Source organism: Sapajus apella, unplaced genomic scaffold (genome assembly GCF_009761245.1).
Source record: "Sapajus apella isolate SASKATOON/1434 unplaced genomic scaffold, GSC_monkey_1.0 scaffold5, whole genome shotgun sequence".
Classification (NCBI taxonomy): Eukaryota; Metazoa; Chordata; class Mammalia; order Primates; family Cebidae; genus Sapajus; species Sapajus apella.
In genome coordinates this window covers 16,242,290-16,263,430 of record NW_022436945.1, presented here as the reverse complement: position 1 = coordinate 16,263,430, position 21,141 = coordinate 16,242,290, and the positions used below count along the sequence as shown (strand labels likewise).

The 21,141-nt window shown below is 36.3% G+C and overlaps 1 protein-coding gene across 2 annotated transcripts in view; it reads right to left on the bottom strand.

Annotated features, from left to right (window-relative positions):
• Positions 1–21,141, bottom strand: part of TBC1D19 (TBC1 domain family member 19) — a 146,491-nt gene that overhangs the window by 94,085 nt on the left and 31,265 nt on the right. For both annotated transcript variants that reach the window (XM_032273647.1, XM_032273642.1), the window contains exons 5-8: positions 13,119–13,193; positions 11,876–11,939; positions 10,564–10,610; positions 1,017–1,127 (exon numbers count right to left, since the gene is read on the bottom strand). In XM_032273647.1, the coding sequence (XP_032129538.1) occupies positions 1,017–1,127; positions 10,564–10,610; positions 11,876–11,939; positions 13,119–13,193 (297 nt within the window). The remainder of the gene's footprint in view (positions 1–1,016; positions 1,128–10,563; positions 10,611–11,875; positions 11,940–13,118; positions 13,194–21,141) is intronic.

The window sequence follows — 21,141 nt, the reverse complement described above, 5'->3', positions numbered from 1 at the left end:
AAGGAGCAGGTTAGAGCTGGACTATTGAGAACGGCTGAGGTGAATGTTATTGAGCCTCCTGCATTCCAGTCTGCTGGTTCCCACACACAAGAATTAGAAATGGAAGCCGCTTCCTCCTGCTATTGTCTTGCAGTGTCCCTCTAGAACCTTCTATTGACAAAGCCTAACATCAGGCCTGCTGGCAAAAGGGAAATGTTTATAGAGTCCAGGACCAGCATAATAAAAAACAGCAAAAAGGAGGATTTGGAGCTGAAAGATAATAAACTGATTATTGGCACACTTGTCATCCATACTTTCTATCTTCTAGAGACATTTAGGTTTGACCTTCTTCTCCCCTGTCATTTATTATCAGGTCTCTATCTTAATACATTAAAGCCCAGAGTTACAAGTGGCTTCCTAATTTCACCAAAGACAATATTTATATGCTTTTTATTGTTTTAAGGTGACTTTGAAAAGAAGGAGTGATAATTTCTTAACTCCACCATCAGGAAATCTCCACCATCAGGAAATCTCCCCCATCTTTCATTTTAAAATGAGCTTCCATTTTCTCACAAAATATTATGGTCTCCAGAGCAAAGCCAGTCTCTAATTAACTTATGTTCTCCATCTCCCTAAGTGCCTCACCTTGTTACAAGCTCCATAAAAGCTGGTCAAATTAAATAAAATGCACTTTCTTAAAAACGGTTTTATAAAACTCACAATTTGTCTCAATTGGTTTTATAGCCATACATCAGGCATCTGAATCCCAACAAGCTGTCTCATAAATCTATGCTGTTTATTAAAATATGGAATAAGCAAAAGCATTTATAGGTCAATGTGAGCTCATTTTTTGTCCTATTCGCAAAGCAACTTGCTCTGTCTATATACATATTTGTAATAAAAGAATAAAAGTCACAGTATTAATTTGTTTAATGAGTAGATTATTCTATTGCTTTAGATACATGCTGTATTAAAACATTTTTTCTAATGGTTATCTTCTAAATGATGTTAATTTATTTTTAAATTTCTATACTTACCAATTCAGGGATGTCTTTTACTTTCAGTGGAACTTGAATTAAACCCAAATGAGTCCTGAAACTAAGAGAATCACCATTTTCATAATTTGGGTTGCGAAGATTAATTAATACCTTTAAAAACAAATCCAACAAAATTGGTTAGTTTCTTTATAGGATGTTTACACTTATAAAATTAGCAGGGATATTCTTGGTGTATCACCACAAAATTAATTACTATTTGGGGTGATGCATATATTTTAATTACATTCTAAAATGCTATAAAGTATATTGAAATGTTAAAATATAATACCATAAATATATTTTAATTGGGATAGTTTTAATATTCCAATGAATAACCTACGATATAAAACTCTATAAAGTTAGAGTATCTGTATACCTATATAACAATACTGCAAGATCTGCACATGGATCCCAGAATTTAAAGTATAATAAAAAATATATAAATAAATTAATTAAAACTTTTTGGTTAGGAAAAATAAAAACTGCTTGATTATAACACTTTACCAGAGAAGGAGATAGGGAAAAAAAACTTGCTTGATTGTAATATTTATCAGGAAAAAATTTAGAATCAATTCTAACACATTTAAAAACAGAAATTGACAAGATTTGTAGAAAGATGATGACGTAAGATTGCAGGGCATCTCTAAACCAAACTCACACGAAAAAAAAAAAAAAGAAATTTGAAAAGCAAAGCTTAAAAAAAAAAGGTCATTTATATAATTTTCAAAAATAAGCAACCAGGCATGGTGGCTCACACCTATAATCCTAGCACTTTGGGAGGCCGAGGCCAGTGGATTGCCTGAGCTCAGGAGTTTGTGACTGGCCTGGGCAACACTGTGAAACCCTGTCTCTACTAAAATACAAAAAATCAGCTGGGCATGGCAGTATGTGCCTATAGTCCCAGGTACTTGGGAGGCTGAGGCAAGAGAATTGCTTCAACCCCGGGAGGTGGAAGTTGCAGTGAGCTGAGAACATGCCACTGCACTCCAGCCTAGACTACAGAACAAGATTCCATCTCAAAAAAAACAAGAAAACAAAAAACAGAAAAAAGCCAACTTAGATATTGACACACCATTTAATGTAGGAATCTTATTTCTATTAGTATAAATATAGAATATGATCCTAATAAAATAAATATGTTTGCTAGGATCATACAGAAATAATGTTAGTGAAGTACTGTTTACATAGGAAAAATAAGAAACAATTTAACCTATTATAAGGAATTATTTAAATAAAGTATAATGAATTCATATAATAAAATACAGTACAATGTGCCTCAATTAATATGGGTAATGACATAAAAATGTTAATAATATATTCTTATTTTTAAAGTATCATAATGATAGTAGTTGTTGCTGTGCAATATAATTGTGGTTGTTTTATTTCTAAATTTATTCTTATGTATGCTTTCTTATTTTTCTAACAACGTGAATTTTTCTGGAAAGAATAATTTTATAAAATATTTTTAAGTAAAACTCTTGAGAGAAAAAAAGCCATTAAGAATCTAGTGGAGGAGATCATGATGACAGAAATGCCATCATATTTGAGGAAGACACTAATGAACTGATAGCTAACAGCTGATAAAATATGTGCTATAATACCAAAAGTTTCCTAAAATTGCAAACACTATATTGAAACCAAAAATATCAATAGTATTTGTTTTAAAAAATAAAAAAATAGCAAAGAATCTACAATTTTAGACTAATTACCTAACAGCTCAATTTTAGCCTAATTACATAAATAAGGAATCATACTTCAAGGGAAACTGTAAAACATGAAAGATAGAAAAAGGAGAACAAACAGAATATTTGAGTAACAGAAAAATAAAAATATTAGAAATATAGAAACTGTAATTAAGGGGGTGGCTGGCAAAATGGCTGAATAGGAATGGCTCTGGTCTGCAGCTCCCAGTAAGATCAATGCAGAAGGCAAGTGATTTCTGCATTTCCAACTGAGGTACGCAGCACATCTCATTGGGACTGGGTGGACAGTGGGTCCAGCCCACAGAGGCAAGCCAAAGCAGGGTGGAGCATCACCATATCCTAGAAGCACAAAACATCAGGGAAGTACCTCCCCTGCCCAAGGGAAGCCTTGAGGGACTGTGCTGTTAGGAATGGTGCATTCTGGCCCAGATATTACGGTTTTCCCATGGTTTTCACAACTTGCAGACCAGAAGATTTCCTCAGGTGCCTATGCCACCAGGACCCTGGGTTTCAAGCACAAAACTGGGCGGCCATTTGGGCAGACACTGAGCTAGCTGCAGTTTTTTTCATGCCCCAGTGGTGCCTGGAATGCCAGCAGGACAGAACCGTTCACTTCCCTAGCAAAGGGGCTGAAGTCAGGGAGCCAAGTGGTCTAGCTCAGTAGATCCCACCCCCACAGAGCCCAGTAAGCAAAGATCCACTGGCTGAAATTCTTGCTGCAAGCACAGCAGCCTGAAGTCAACCTGGGACACTCAAGCTTGGTGTGGGGAGGGACGTCCACCATTACAGAGGCTTGAGTGGGTGGTTTTCCCCTCACAGTGTAAACAAATCCAGGGGGAAGTTCAAACCAGGCAGAGCCCACTATAGCTTAGCAAAGCCCTTGTAGCCAGACTGCCTCTCTAGATTCCTCCTCTCTGGGCAGGGCATCTCTGAAGGAAAGGCAGCAGCCCCAGTCAGGGGCTTAGAGATCAAACTCTCATCTCCCTGGGACAGAGCACCTCAGAGAAGGGGTGGCTGTGGGTGGAGCTTCAGCAGGCTTACACATTCCTGCCTGCCAGCTCTAAACAGCAGCAGATTGCCCAGCATAGTGCTTGAGCTCTGCTAAGGGACAGACGGCCTCCTCAAGTGGGTCCCTGACCCCCATGCCTCCTGACTGGGAGACACCTCCCAGCAGGGGTCGACAGGCACCTCATACAGGAGAGCTCTGGCTGGCATCTGGCAGGTGCCCCTCTGGGACAAAGCTTCCAGAGGAAGGAACAGGCAGCAATCTTTGCTGTTCTGCAGCCTCTGCTGGTGATACCTAGGAAAACGGGGTCTGGAGTGGACCTCCAGCAAACTCCAGCAGACCTGCAGCAGAGGGTCTGTTAGAAGGAAAACTAACAAACAGAAAGGAATAGCATCAACATCAACAAAAAGGACAACCACTCAAAAACCCCATCCAAAGGTCACAGCATCAAAGACCAAAAGTAGATAAATCCACAAAGATGAGGAAAAACCAGTGCAAAAAGGATGAGAATTCCAAAAACCAAAACGCCTCTTCTCCTCTAAAGGACCACAACTCCTCAGCAGCAAGGGAACAAACTGCATGGAGAATGAGTTTGACAAATTGACAGAAGTAGGCTTCAGGAGGTAGGTAATAGCAAACTCCTCTGAGCTAAAGGAGTATGTTCTAACCCAATGCAAGGAAGCTAAGAAACTTGAAAAAAGGTTAAATGAATTGCTAACTAGAATAACCAGTTTAGAAAAGAATGAAAATGACCTGATGGAGTTGAAAAACACAGCACAAGAACTTTGTGAAGCATATACAAGTATCAATAGCCAAATCGGTTAGGCAGAAGAAAGGATATCAGAGATTGATCAACTTAATGAAATAAAGCATGAAGACAAAATTAGAGAAAAAAGAATGAAAAGGAATGAACAAAGCCTCCAAGATGTATGGGACTATGTAAAAAGACCAAACCTATGTTTGACTGGTGTATGTGAAAGTGACAGGGAGAATGGAACCAAGGTGGAAAACACTCTTCAGGATATTATCCAGGAGAACTTCCTCAGCCTGACAAGACAAACCAACATTCAAATTGAGGAAATACAGAGAACACCACAAAGATATTCCTCGAGAAGAGGAACCCCAAGACACATAATTTTCAGGTTCACCAAGGTGAAAATGAAGTAAAAAATGTTAAGGGCAGTCAGAGAGAAATGTTGGGTTACCCACAAAGGGAAGCCCATCAAGACTCACAGTAGATCTCTCTTCAGAAACACTACAAGCCAGAAGAGAGTGGAAGCCAATATTCAACATCCCTAAAAGAAAAAAACTTTCAACCCAGAATCTCATATCCAGCCAAGCTAAGCTTCATAAGTGAAGGAGAAACAAAATCCTTTATGGACAAGCAAATACTGTGAGATTCTGTCACCACCAGGCCTGACTTACAAGAGCTCCTGAAGGAAGCACTAAATATGAAAAGGAAAAACAGGTACCAGCCACTGCAAAAACATACCAAATTGTAAAGACTATCAATGCTATGAAGAAACTGCATTGACTAATGGGCAAAATAACCAGCTAGCATCATGATGACAGGTTCAAATTCACACATAACAATATTAACCTTAAAAGTAAATGGGCTAAGCCCCAATTAAAAGACACAGACTGGCAAATTGGCTAGAGTCAAGATTCTTTGTTGTACTGTATTCAAGAGACCCTCTCATGTGCAAAGACACACATAGGCTCAAAATAAAAAGATGGAGGAATACTTACCAAACAAATGGAAAGCGAAAAAAAAGCAGGGGTTGCAATCCTAGTCTCTGATAAAACAGACTTTAGGTCAACAAAGATCAAAAAAGACAAAAAAGGGCATTACATAATGGTAAAGGGATCAATGCAACAAGAAGAGCTAACTATACTAAATATATGCACGCAAAACAGGAACACCCAGATTCATAAAGCAAGTTGTTAGAGACCTACAAAGAGACTTAGACTCCCACACAATAATAATGGGAGACTTTAACACCCCACTGTCAGTATTAGACAGATCAACAAGACAGAAAATCAACAAGAATGTTCAGGACTTGAACTCAGCTCTGAACCAAGTGGATCTAATAGACATCTACAGAACTCTCCACCCCAAATCAATAGGATATACACTCGCCACCCCTATTCAACATAGTGTTGGAAGTTCTGGCCAGGGTAATCAGGCAAGAGAAAGAAATAAAAAGTATTTGAATACGAAGAGAGGAAATCAAATTGTCTCTGTTTGCAGATGACACGATAGTATATTTAGAAAACCCTATCGTCTCAGCCCAAAATCTCCTTAGGCTGAAAAGGAGCTTCAGCAAAGTCTCAGGACACAAAATAAATGTGCAAAAATCACAAGCATTCCTATACACCAATAATAGAAAAACACAGAGCCAAATCATGAGTGAACTCCCATTCACAATTGCAAAAAAGAAAATAAAATACCTAGGAATACAACTTACAAACGATGGGAAGGACCTCTTCAAGGAGAACTACAAATCACTGCTCAAGGAAATAAGAGAGGATACAAACAAATGGAAAAACATTCCAAGCTCATGGATAGGAAGAATCAATATTGTGAAAATGGCCATACTGCCCAAAGTAACTTATAAATATAATGCTATCCCCATCAAGCTACCATTAACTTTCTTTACAGAATTAGAAAAAACTACTTTAAATTTCATATGGAACCAAAAAAGAACCTGTAAAACCAAGACAATCTTAAGTAAAAAAAACAAAGCTGAAGGCATCACACCACCTGACTTTAAACTACAAAGTTATGCTAACCACAACAGCATGGTCCTGGTACCAAAACAGATATATAGACCAATGGAGCAGAACAGAGGCCTCAGAAATAATGCCACACATCTACAACCATCTGATCTTTGACAAACCTGACAAAAACAAGCCATGGGGAAAGGATCCCCTATTTAATAAATGATGTTGGGAAAACTGGCTAGCCATATACAGAAAACTGAAACTGGGCCCCTTCCTTATACCTTATTAAAAAATTAACTCACGATGGACTAAAGACTTAAACATAAGACCTAAAACCATAAAAACCCTAGAATAAAATCTAGGCAATACCATTCAGGACATAGACATAAGCAAAGACTTCATGACTAAAATGCCAAAAGCAATAGTGACAAAAGTCAAAATAGACAAAAGAGATCTAATTAAACGAAAGAGCTTCTGCACAACAAAAGAAACTATCATCAGAGTGACCAGGCAACCTACAGAATGGGAGAAAAGTTTTATAATCTATCCATATGACAAAGGGCTAATATCCAGAATCTACAAGGAACTTAAACTAACTTACAAGAAAAAAAAAATCAAAAAGTATGTGAAAGATATGAACAGACACTTCTCAAAAGAAGACATCTATGCAGCCAAAAAACATATGTAAAAAAGCTCAGCATCACTGGTCATTAGAGGAATGCAAATCAAAACCACAATGAGGTACCATCTCATGCCAGTTAGAATGGTGATCATTAAAAAGTGAGGAAACAACAGATGCTGGAGAGGATGTGGAGTAATAGGAAACTTTTACACTGTTTGTGGGAGTGTAAATTAGTTCAACTATTGTGGAAGACAGTGTGGCGATTCCTCAAGGATCTAGAACCAGAAATAGCATTTGACTGAGCAATCCCATTACCGGGTATATGCCCAAAGGATTATAAATCATTCTACTATAAAGATGCATGCATACATATATTTATTGCAGCACTGTTCACAATAGCAAAGACTTGGAACCAACCCATATGCCCATCAATGACAGACTGGACAAAGAAAATGTGGCACCTATACACCATGAAATACTATGCAGACATCAAAAAGGATGAGTTCATGCCCTTTGCAGGGACATGGATAAAGCTGGAAACCATCATTCTCAGCAAACTAACACAGGAACAGAAAACCAAACACTGCATGTTCTCACTCATAAGTAGGAGTTGAACAATGAGGCTAGAAATCTGGTAGTGACCCTTGGCCAAGATGTAGTGAAATGTAGTAACTACAGGTATTGATCGACTTACGACCTATGCAACTTACGACCATTCGACTTTACAACCACAATCGCTAGCCACGACTGCTCCGCTGTAGACTTTTAGAAACACTACAACATTTTGATGTGTATCAAGAATATCGCTACCACCTGGGAGGCTGTGACAACAAAGTGCATGAATGGCATCTGGAAAAATTGTGTTAAGCGCTATGTTAATGATTTTGACAGATTTGACAGTGAACGTGAACTTGAAACGATTTGGGAAAAAATAGTAAAACTCGCTAAAGACCTTTCTTTGGAGTGTGAAATGGAAGATGTCGAAGAGTTGCTAGACAAAGAATCTGGAGAACTTACAAATGAGCTAATCGAACTGGAAGATGAAAGAGTGGCAGAAGAAGAAAGAAGAGAAGCAGAGAAAGAAGAGGAAGAGCCAGAAAGAAAGTTCACCACTAAGGGATTATCAGACGATTTATCTTTACTGAATAAACTTCTTATACATTTCGAAGCAATGGACCCAAACATCGAACAATTTGCAAGGATTGAACAGATGGCGCACAATGTGTTTCGTCCATATCGTGAAATTTATGAAGGAAAAAAGAAACATACAAGTCAGACAAAGCTCGCCATGTTTACGAAAAAATCAACTCCAGTAACCCCAACTGCTGCCTCAGATGATGACATAAACGATCCGCAGCCAAGCACCAGCGGCCAATAAAATGTTTCATACATAGTTTATATATTTTGATATGTTTTGCAATTGGGAAAATGTTACCTATGGTATTTTTTACATCTGTATTTTGTATTTTTGTATGCACCTGTATTTTGTAATTTTGTATGTTTTGCAAATATTAAACCAGTTGTACTGGTAATGCAGTGTTTTACTTAAACCTGACGAATGTAAAAATAAGAAACAAAATGGTGTAGAGATGATACAAATGGCATAAAATGAACAAAGAAAATTATGATATACAACAATAATGAAAGAAAATTATGATAAAATATGACTTAAAGATTTTTATAACACCATTTCACAGTACTGTACATATAGCTTACTCAACTTACGACCAAATCGTGTTACGACCGGTCTGTCGGAACCAATCGTGGTCGTAAGTCGAGCACTAGCTGTAGTCAGTCATAATATGTTATTTAATGACCAAAACTAACTGGGAGGCATTCCACATCTGTTTATTTACATTGTTTATTGAAAACGTAAACTGGTGGTTTGCATTTGATATAACGAGTTGGGGTAGAAACGATCCCTCAAAAAACTTGTGTCTTGGCTCCCTAGACCAAGATATCTTGCATGTATCTTGATGGTTTATAACCAAAAATCTAAACGTATCTTGTGTAACTGAGAAAGGCCCTGAGAGTTCTGCTGGAAGTGTGGATCACTTTGTGTTTGCAGGTTCATTCTTTCTCCTGCTGAAAGAAAGGCACAGGTGGGTGGACCCTGAGAAGTCTTGTGAGTGTTGTCAATTATTTGACCCTGTACAAGTGCTGAGGCAGGGAATAAAACAGAATAAAAAGCTCTTGCCCCTGTGAAGCTTCATTTGCAATGGAAAAAGGCAGGCAATAACCAAAATAAATCAATAGTATGTTATATATGTCATGAAAGATGCTGTAGAGAAAAACAAAGCTGGAAAAGGGTATAAGGAATTCCGAGCAGGAGAGCCAGTGAAACCTTTACTAAGAAAGTGATATATAAGGAAAGACATAAGTAGTGAACGAACATACAGGTAGACATTTAGGGGAAAATATTTGCAAGCAGATAAAACAAAGAGCAAAGACCCACAGCTGGAAGGAAGCCAGGGATAAGCAAGGAGGCTAAAGTAGTTGGAGTAAGACCAATCGGGAGGAACGGTAATGGGAGATGAACTCAGACAGCTAATAGGATATCAAACCAAATGGCGTATTTTAGGTCACTGCCATGACTTTGGCTTTTATTTAATAAGTAAAATGAGATGGGAAGCCACTGGATAGCAGAAGAGTGGCTTATTCTGAATTGCATTTAAAGGCCTTCCTCTGGAAGCTGTGCTAAGAACAGATTCTAGGTGGGCAAAGGTAGAAGGAGGAAGACCAATTGAGAAGCTAGGATGTAGCAGTGGTGGTGGCAAAAATTGGATGTATTCTGGAATATTTCAAAGGTAATGCTAATAGGATAACATGTAAAGTCCAAGTGAAAGAGTGAAATCAAAGATGAGTGAATTAAAATATGAGTTCCAAGTGTCTACTGAAGGGTTCAGCTTGAATATTTGATATGCCTCTGAAACTTAACTAAGCTTATCACCTTCACTAACAGCCCTGTTCCTCCTACTGTATCCTCTATCTCATGTCAAGTAACTTCTGCCCAATTATACAACCTAGACATTTGAAGGTGATCATTATCTTTTTTTTTTCCTCATAGACCCCATATCTGATCAGTTCCCAAATCATCCTTAAAATCTCCATCAAATCTGTCACATTCTTTCCATTTCCAATGTTGTTCTCTTAGTTCAGACACTCATCATGTCTTCTGGACTACTAGAACAGGGAAGGGAATAAAAAAAAAAAAAAAGATTTACTGAGTACTTATACGTCCCAGGCAGCAGGCTACATGACATACAGTCCCTATTTTTTAATCAAAATTTTCCTAACTGATTTACCCAGTGCTAATCTTTCCATATTTTCCAAGGGTAGTTTTCAAACACAGACCTGATCATGTCAGTCCACTGCTTCAATGAGTCTGGGGATTTTTACCTGCTAATCCCTCTGCCTGGATATATTTTTACATCAATATTTATTCACATTATTTGTTCACTAACATATGTATATTTATCCAATAGAACCTACCTCAAGAAAATCCTTAGGTGCATAAACAGGTCTGAAAAGGCTTAAATCTAGAAGATAGATTAAAACACAATTTCAGTTAATAATATATGAAGTCTTATTATCATGCAGATAGATTAATTCAAACATTTCCTGAGTATCAATTATTTGTCATACACTGTGTTAAGTACAGAGAACACTAAAATGAAAAGACAACCTCTGCCCTTCATGTCCTAGGTGACGTATTCTGGAAGAAATTAAGAGCACCCTATTCACAAGTTGTAATTATTTATAACTGAATTGACCAAACAATGTCAATGTAACATAAAGGTTCTAAATAAGAATTCTCAAGGTACTTAAAATACAAACAATGCATTCTTAGGAATTCCTCTAGTTGTATTAAACTATTCCCCCTTTTGAACTCAAATAACTCATTGCTTCCTCTGTTACGGCATTTATCTCTTACCTAGTCCCCCATATGTATTTTCAGCAGTGGTGAGGAAGGGTGAAAAGGGGTTATATACATGTCTGTCTATACAATTACAGGTATCTATCATGGTAAATGAAATATAGTTGTTATTCATTGTATGTTTATAAAATTGACTAGATTTTAAATATTAAAAGGAACAAAAATGAATTCTTTAAAACATTTTAAAGTCTTCAAATGTATTTTTCACTATTTACCCTATTTTTAACAATCCAGTGTAATTAAGCTTGCACAATATTCACCTTAATTAAAAGACAAGAATCTCAAAAATCCATTGGATAATTTAATTTATTATTTTATAAAAATGTTTTTAAATGCTGCTTTAAAAAAGGATAAATGAGGCCAGGTGCAGTGGCTCACACCTGTAATCCCAGCACTTTGGGATGTTGTGGTGGGAGGATTACTTGAGGTCAGGAGTTCAACAGAGACAGCCACAGCAGCATAGCAAAACGCCATCTCTACAAAAAATAGAAAAATTAGCCAGGCATATTTGTGCATGCCTGTAGTCTTAGCTACTCAAGCAGTTGAGGTAAAAGGACCCTCTGAGCCCAGGAGTTTGAGGTTAAAGTGAGCTGTGTTCATGCTACTGCCCGGATAACAGAGTAGGACCCTGTCTCTAAAAAACAAACAACAACAAAAAAGCTGCTCCTGATGTTTGTATTTATTAGTCGCACATGGTGTTAGGGAGTTTGAGTAGGCCAGCCTAATTCTGGTTTTTCAGATGATAGAAAATTAATGAGAAGGAAAATTGCCATCTTTCCAAAAGAATTGTTAATTCTGTTACTTTGGATCCACAATTAAGAAGGCAATTCTTTTTCCACTACATTTTGAAAAAAAATTTTCACATACCTGGTTCATCAGTTCCCATTTCATTCCATTTATTAAGAAGTTCTTTCTGTTCTCCAACTGGCCTCTGGAAAAGGTAATTTTAGAACTGGTTTAATTTTTTGAAGTCTAGCAATACATCTAAACACAAGAATCAATAACTTATTTAAAAGCTTAAATAAACTACCATAACAGGATAAATAATTTCATTAAACATGTTCAATTTGGGTAACTGCACTTAAATTATTATTTAACTATTAGGTCACGCCTAGTCTCAATGGCTTAGTTAGAACATGGTGCTAATGAGTCCAATAAAAGAAGGTAAGTGATCTGTAAACTGGTCAGTAAAATTCGCAATGAAAAACTGCGCCTCAGCCACATACTACATCTCGTTCTCCCATCCAGCAGTCTCAGAAAAGCATCACAAGGGGTGCTGGCCAAGAGAATGTGACTAAGAGTCAGTAGCATCATCTTTCTATATGAAAGGCAGAGTATTATACAACACTACATATTTAGACAGTTTTTAATGTAAACGTATCATTTTTCAAACACCATCCTTCTGCTGCCTTCAGTAATTTTTCCTTGGATATTATCCAAAGTATATCCACTACATCCTGTCCAACAACAGGGAATAAATAGCAGGTAGGGAGAATGATGTGAAACTGGCTCTCTCCTACTTACGAGCAGCTACCAAGAATACAGAACATCCCTCAAGTGCTTTTTCTTTTCTTTCTCCTCTTTCTCCTCAGTGTCCAGAGTAACAGATATATGTTCAGTATTAGATCTACATAGAATTCCAGTTCTACAGAGAGATGACAAATTATCCTTTTTGTTTCCTACGTTTATACTGAAAGATGGTACCATATTGCCTATTACAAGATTACAGTATACCTGAACTCTATCTGTGATTCAAGGAATATGGCTGCTGTGCTAATCAGCCAAAAAGTAAGTAAACTAAAGGTAATTAAAATCTTTAAAGCATATTCCTAATCTTTACGGCCAAATGTCTAACTCATCTATACTATAGATTCATATTTCTATTTATTTTTAAAGATACAGATTTGTTACAATAATTATAGCACACAAAAAAATAGAAATCTATATGGAATATACACACATAATTGGCCTTTTACAGATTTTTGTTTCAAAACAAGTTGATATACTAGTAAAAATAAATAAATAAATGTGCCTAACAGTAATATAATTTCATACTTTCTAGTATTTGATTCACAACGAAATACTTAAACAGAAAAATGTTTAAAAGTACCTTTCGTGCCAGTGGGATACTCAGTTCAGTGCACATGCTATTTAAACTCTTCAAAATTCTTTTTTCCCAACTTCCCTAAAACATAAAAAACAATCAATTATCTTTTCTAGTAACAATACTAAAACTAATAAAAAATATTAAAGATATTATGAATTACATAGAAATGGTAAGGCCCATTGAGACTGATTGTCCTTACATCAGTTCACTCAACAAATACGGACTGTGGCCTACTATATGCCAGATACTATCCTTTGTGCTATGAATGAAGCGGTGAATAACAGAAGGCCTCAATCCTCAAATAACTGACATTTTAGTTGAAGATGGGAATGAGGATAGATTTTTTAAAATGTCAACAAGTCATATGGTAATAAAACATTATATGGAAAATATCAGATTAAAAGATAAGTTAAATTTAAGCATTTTAACACTTAGGAATTCCATTAATGACCAAGTAAAAGACAAAAATTTACAGAAATTATTATATTGCAATTTTTCCAAAAATGACATTTTACCCCTAAATACTTCAGCATGCTTAGACTAAGGACCTTTTCCTACATATCATAATATCATTATCATAACTAAGAAAATTAATAATATTTCATGTCATACTTAAATTTTCCAGTTGTCTTCAAAATACCTTCTATAGTTTTTTTTTAAAAATCTGAGATCCTTTCATACATGAGGCCAACAAGCATATGAAAAAATGCTTATCATCACTGGTCATCAGAGAAATGCAAATCAAAACTACATTGAGATACCACCTCACGCCAGTTAGAATGGCAATCATTAAAAAATCTGGAGACAACAGATGCTGGAGAGGATGTGGAGAAATAGGAACACTTTTACACTGTTGGTGGGAGTGTAAATTAGTTCAACCATTGTGGAAGACAGTGTGGCGATTCCTCAAGGACCTAAAAATAGAAATTCCATTTGACCCAGCAATCCCGTTACTGGGTATATATCCAAAGGATTATAAATCGTTCTACTATAAGGACATGTGCACACAAATGTTCATTGCAGCACTGTTTACAATAGCAAAGACCTGGAACCAACCCAAATGGCCACCGATGATAGGCTGGACAGGGAAAATGTGGCACATATACACCATGGAATATTATGCAGCCATCAAAAACGATGAGTTTGTGTCCTTTGTAGGGACATGGATGAACCTGGAAACCATCATTCTCAGTAAACTGACAGAAGAGCAGAAGATCATACACCGCATGTTCTCACTCATAGGCGGGTGTTGAACAATGAAAACACATGGACACAGGGAGGGGAGCACTACACACTGGGGTCTGTTGGGGGGAAATAGGGGAGGGACAGTGGGGGGAGGGGAGTTGGGGAGAGATAGCATGGGGAGAAGTGCTAGATGTGGGTGATGGGGAGGAAGGCAGCAGATCACACTGCCACGTGTGTGCCTATGCAACAATCTTGCATGTTCTTCACATGTGACACAAAACCTAAAATGCAATAAAACTAAAATAAAAAAAATCTATAACTAATATTAAACCTAATTGTGAAAAACCATTGTATGTTTCCCCCCAAGATCAGGAATAAACAAAAAACCTTGTTTTTTAGATTCCTTGGAAATTTCTACATGTACAGTCATAACATCTGTAAATACTGATAATTTTATTTATTCCTTTCTGGTTTGTATGCTTTGTATTTCCTTTTCTTTCTTTATTGCACTGGCACTAGAATTTCCAACACTGTTGAATAAAAGTGGTGAGATCAGACAAAAAAAAAAAAAATCTGAGATCCATTCAAAATTCACGCATTACATTTCACTGGTTGTTATATCTCTTTCATTACAGTTTAAATCTAGAATCTCTCTATCCTTTTCTTTTTTATGATACTGACTTTTTTAAAAAGTCCAGGCCACTTATCTTTTAGAATGAGTCACAATCTGGATATGTCTCACCATTTTTCATAGCATTGATTACCTTCTTCGTTATCCCTTCTATTTCTTATAAAATAGAAATTAAGTTTTAATAGTCATAGGTTTCATTATCCATAAATACCATATTTTAATATTATTTTCAATGACAAGCTAAAATGTCATAATAATGTTTTTTGTCTTTTTACTAAATGTGCCTACAGGCCACTTCTGGTTCACTGAAACCAAAACAAAACAATACCAAAGTCCCCAAATTCAGACCTAATGAGGAAACAAGGAGAGAACACTATATTACTCATAAAGAACAGTAATAATCAGTTAATGTAAGTGAAATAATAATAACAGTTCCCTTATATGGTTATAACAAAGATTAAAGATATTAATACATGTAAACTGCCTCAAACAGTGGCACAATATAATAATTATCATTCAATAAGTGATGGCTTTTACTACAGCTGTCATTATTCATAGCTTCTTCAATATACACATTCAAATACATTACTCTTTATCTGAAATATGCTCTCCAAGCTCAACTCACACCTCCAACATTCTTATTCTTGTCTAAATAAATCATATTCACCTTTTAGGTATCAGCTTAAATATCTATTCCTCCATTAGGACTTATCTCACCTGGTCCCCCACCCAAAATAGCATTAGGCAACTTTGATTACGGGCTCTCATAGTGCCCTGTCCTTCACCTATCATGCTACAAATCACACTGTGTCTAGCACATAATAGATGCTCAATAATTAAACAGATTTCTACTCTAAGCAATGTTGCAAGTATTTTTAAAAAATTGTAATGCAATGGCTCAAGCAGTGAATGAACAGAAAAAAAATTCATCTGAAGGATACATATGTGAAATGTATAAACCTCAGTTTACCACATTTATAGAAACAGATTTTCAAGAATAAAAGCATACTCAATAAATTACATGAAACGGTCCCCAAATTAACTCTATTTATTGGCTTATTTTAATTATCTCTTTAAATATAAAGAATTCTCTTAGAGCCAAGGCTTATTTGGGTACTTCTTATCTGGGTACGTTGTTAATGAGCAAACATTAATTATAATAATACAACCTACCTTCCACATTCAAAATCTTTACACCTGCCTTATTTAGATAAATTTCATTCACATTTCTGGTGTCAGATTAAATATCATCTCCTCTAACAAGCCTTCTCTTACCTGCTACCTCCACCCCAAATGGTGGAGGAAACAGGTAAGAAAAGCTTATTAAAAAATACTTCTAATTAAATGATCACAATAAGATAAAATTGGCATACATATTAAAAATCCAATTTCTGAACTTTTATTTATCCTATTATATAAGGAACCAAACTGCTAACTATTATATTATGTTTACAAGTGTTCTTATTTTCATAACTCATGAAAACAACTTTAGAATCGATAAAAAGGTCTTAATTCTCAGATATAAAAACGAAAGTAAAGTTATTAAATACAATAGATATTGATGTATAGCTCATAATATACAGAGTTGACCCTTGAACAACACAGTCTTGTACTGTGTGGGTTTACTTATATTTAAATTTTTTCCAATAAATATATTGAAAAAATTTCTGGAGATGTGCGAGAATTTCAAAAAACCTCACAGACAAACCACATGGCCTAGACATATCAAAAAATTTAAGAAAAACCTGGGATTGTTCTGGATGTATAAAATATATGCAGATACTAGTAGTCTATTTTATCATTTCCTACCATAAAATATACACAAAATTGTCAGAGAAAGTTAAAATTTATTGAAAACATATATATACTTTCAGATTTTACATGGCACCATTTGAAGTTAAGAGAAATATAAACAAATACAAAGATGCAGTACTAAATCACAACTGCATAAAATTAACTGTAGCACATACTATAGTACTGTAACTATTTTGTAGCCACCACCTGTTGCTATTGCAGTGAATTCAAATGCTGTATCTGCTTGAAACACTGGGTGATGTTAATTATCTCCATGTGAGCAGTTCCACAGGCCTGTAAATTGTATATTGCAGTAAAAAGTGATCTCTCACAGTTCTCACATCTTTTTATGGTGTTGAGCACAATATTGTCCCTGAGTAGTATCATGGGATCCATACAAAAAGCCACTAGTGATGCTAGAAGTGCTCCCAAGAAGAAAAGTCATGACATTGCAAAAAAATGTTGAATTGTTTGATATGTATGGAAGATGGAGGTCTGCAGCTGCAGTTGTCCATCACTTCAAGAGAAATGAATCCAGCATAAGGACCATTGCAGAAAAAAAAAAAAGAAAAGGAAATTCATGAGGTCATTGCTGTACCTACACCACTGGGAGAAAACCTTGCATTTTTTGCAAATTACTCTTTTATCTAGTATTGAAAATACAGCTTTTATGTGGGTGCAGGGTTACTAAAAGGCATACCTATAGACTCCAAATATGATCTGAGAAAAAGTGAAGTCAATATACGACAATTTAAAGCAAAAGAAAGATAAAGGATCTAAAGCTGGAGAATTCAATGCCAGCCAAGGATGGTTTGATAATTTTCTAAAGCAGATTGGCTTTAAAATATCAAGATAACAAGAGAGGCAGCTTCTGCTAATCAAAAGGCAGAAGATGAGTTCTCAGATGCCATTAAAATCATTGAGGAAAAAGGATATCTGGCTGAACAGGTTTTCAATGCAGAAGAAAGTACCTTATTCTGGGGAGAAAAATGTCACATAGTACTTTTATTAGTAAGCAAGAGAAGCAAGTACCAGGATCTAAGGCAAGAAAAAATAGGCTAATTCCACCATTTTGTGTAAATGCAATTGGGTTTAGGATGAGGACTGCTGATACCTGTAAAGTTGTTAACCCTGAGCCTTGAAGGGAAAAGATAAACACCAATTGCCAGGCTTGTGGTTTTACAAGAAGAAGCCCTGGACAACAAGAACCCTTTTTCTAGACTGGTTCCATTTATGCTTTGTCCCTGATGACAGGCAGTACCTTGTCAGTAAAGGACTGCCTTTTAAAGTTCTTTTGATATTGGATAATGCCCTTCGCCATGCAGAACACCATTAGTTCAACACAGAAGACATCAAAGTGGTCTAACTACCCTCAAACACAATGTCTCTAATTCAGCCTCTAGGTCTGGGTCACAGGGACCTTTCCACAGGGTGCCATTATATACAGCACCCTATGGAAAAGATTTGCCAGTGCTATGGAAGAGAAACTCAATACAGAGAGCATCATGAAAGCTTGGAGGACTTATATCATTGAAGACGCCATTGTTTTTATGGAAAAAGCTATGAAAGCCATCAAGCCCAAAGCAGTAAATTCCTGCTGGAGAAAACGGTTTCCAGATGTTGTACAGACTTCACAGGATTTACAAGAAAATCAATTAAAAAAAAAATGAAAGAGATTGTAGATACGACAAAAAAAAAAAAAAAAGGTTGGGAGTGAAGGGTTGCAAGATATGGATTTTAGAGAAATACAACAGCTAATAGACACCACACCAGAAGGATTAATTAAAAACAACTTGATGGAGACGAGTGCTTCCAGGCCACTGTCAGATGATGAGGAAGAACACATAAAAGAAGTGGTGCCAAAAACCAAATTGACAATAGACAATCTAGCAGAAGAGTTATGATTATTCAAGACTGCTTTTGACCTCAGTGTCCATATCGTAGAAGGGTCCATTTTGCAATATGGACTTTTACTGAAACTAAAGCAAACAGTGAAAGAGGACTGGTACCATATAGAAATATTTTTAGAAAAATGAAAAAGTAAAAATGTCAGATGGGAGTTACAATGTATTTCTGTAAAATTACACCAAGTGTGCCTGCCTCTCCTGGATCCCTTCCACCTCCTCTACCTCTTTTGCCTCTGCCAGGCAAGACAGCAAGACCAACCCTTCCTCCGACTCCTCCTCAGCCTACCCTATGTGCAGATGATTAGGATGAAGACCTTTGTGATGATCTACTCCCGCTTAACTCATAACAAATATAGATTTTCTTCCTTATAATTTTCTTCATAACATTTTCTTTTCCCTAGCATTTTTTATTGTAAGAATACTGTATATAATATATATAACATATAAAATATGTGTCAATATACTTCATGTTATCAGTGAGGTTTCTGGTCAACAGTAGGCTATTAGTAGTTAAGTTCTGGGTAGTAGTCAAAAGTTATATGTGAATTTCTGACTGCATGAAGAGTCAGCACCCCTAAACCCTACATTGTTTAAGGGTCAATATACTATACAAATTTTCAAGACTTCAATACACAATTTTAAAACAGCATAAAAGATCAGCTAGCAGAAGACAAGAAATAACTAATATCAGAGCAGAACTGAAGGAGATAGAGACACAAAAACCCTTCAAAAAAATTAATAAATCCAGGAGGGGGCTTTTTGAAAAGATCAACAAAATAGACCACTAGCCAGACTAATAAAAAAGAAAAGAAAGAAGAATCAAATAGATGCAATAGAAAATGATAAAGGGGATATCACCATCGATTCCACAGAAATACAAACTACCATCAGAGATTACTACAAACAACTCTATGCACATAAATTAGTAAATTGGGAAAAAACTGACAAAGTTCTGGACATTTATACCCTCCTAAGACTAAACCAGGGAGAAATTGAATCCCTGAATAGACCAATAACAAGGTCTGAAGTTGAGGCAGCAATTAATAGCCTACCAACCAGAAAAAGTCCAAGCCCAGATGGGTTCACAGCCGAATTCTACCAGACGTACAAAGAGGAACTGGTACCATTCTTTCTGAAACTATTCCAAACAATACAAAAAGAGGGAATCCTCCCTAACTCATTTTATGAGACCAACATCATCCTGATACCAAAACCTGGCAGAGACACAACTGAAAAAGAAAACTTCAGGCCAATATCCATAATGAACATCAAAGCAAAAATCTTCAATAAAATACTGGCAAACTGAATGCAACAGCACATCAAAAAGCTTATCCATCATGATCAAGTAGGCTTCATCCTGGAGATGCAAGGCTGATTCAACATATGCAAATCTATAAATGTAATCCATCCCATTAACAGAACCAAAGACAAAAACCACATGATCATCTCAATTGATGCAGAGAAGGCTTTGACAAAATTCTACAGCCCTTTAAGCTAAACAGGCTCAATAACTGGGTATCGATGGAACGTATCTCAAAATGATAAAAGCTATTTACAATAAACCCACAGCCAACATCATACTGAACAGGCAAAAACTGGAAGCATTCCCCTTGAAAACTGGCACTAGACAAGGATGCCCTCTCTCACTATTCCTATTCAATATAGTATTGGAAGTTCTAGCCAGAGAAATCAGGCAAGAAAAAGAAATAAAGGGCATTCAATTAGGAAAAGAAGAAGTCAAATTGTCTCTATTTGCAGACAACATGATTGCATATTTAGCCCGAGTCTTAGCCCAAAATCTCCTTAAGCCAAATAAGCAACTTCAGCAAAGTCTCAGGATACAAAATCAATGTGCAGAAATCACATGCATTCCTGTACACCAATAACAGACAAACAGAAAGCCAAAGCATGAGCAAACTCCCATTCACAATTGCTACGAAGAGAATAAAATACCTAGGAATACAACTAACAAAGCGTGTGAAGGACCTCTTCAAGGAGAACTACAAACCACTGCTCAAGGAAATAAGAGAGGACACAAACAGATGGAAAAACATTCCATGCTCATGGTTGGGAAGAATCAGTATCATGAAATGGCCATACTGCCCAAATTAAAGATTCAATGCTATCCCCATCAAGCTACCATTGACCTTCTTCACAGAACTGGAAAAAAAATACTTTAAACTTCATATGGAACCAAAAGAGAGCCTGCATATCCAAGACAATCCTAAACAAAAAGAACAAAGCTGGAGGTATCATGCTACAAGGCTACAGTAATCAAAACAGCATGGTACTGGTACCAAAACAGAGATGTAGACCAATGGAACAGAACAGAGGCCTCAGAAGTAACACCATACATCTACAACCATCTGATCTTTGACAAATCTGACAAAAACAAGCAATGGGGAAAAGATTCTCTGTTTAATAAATGGTGTTGGGAAAACTGGCTAGCCATGGGCAGAAAGCTGAAACTAGACCCCTTCCTCACACCTTACACTAAAATTAACTCCAG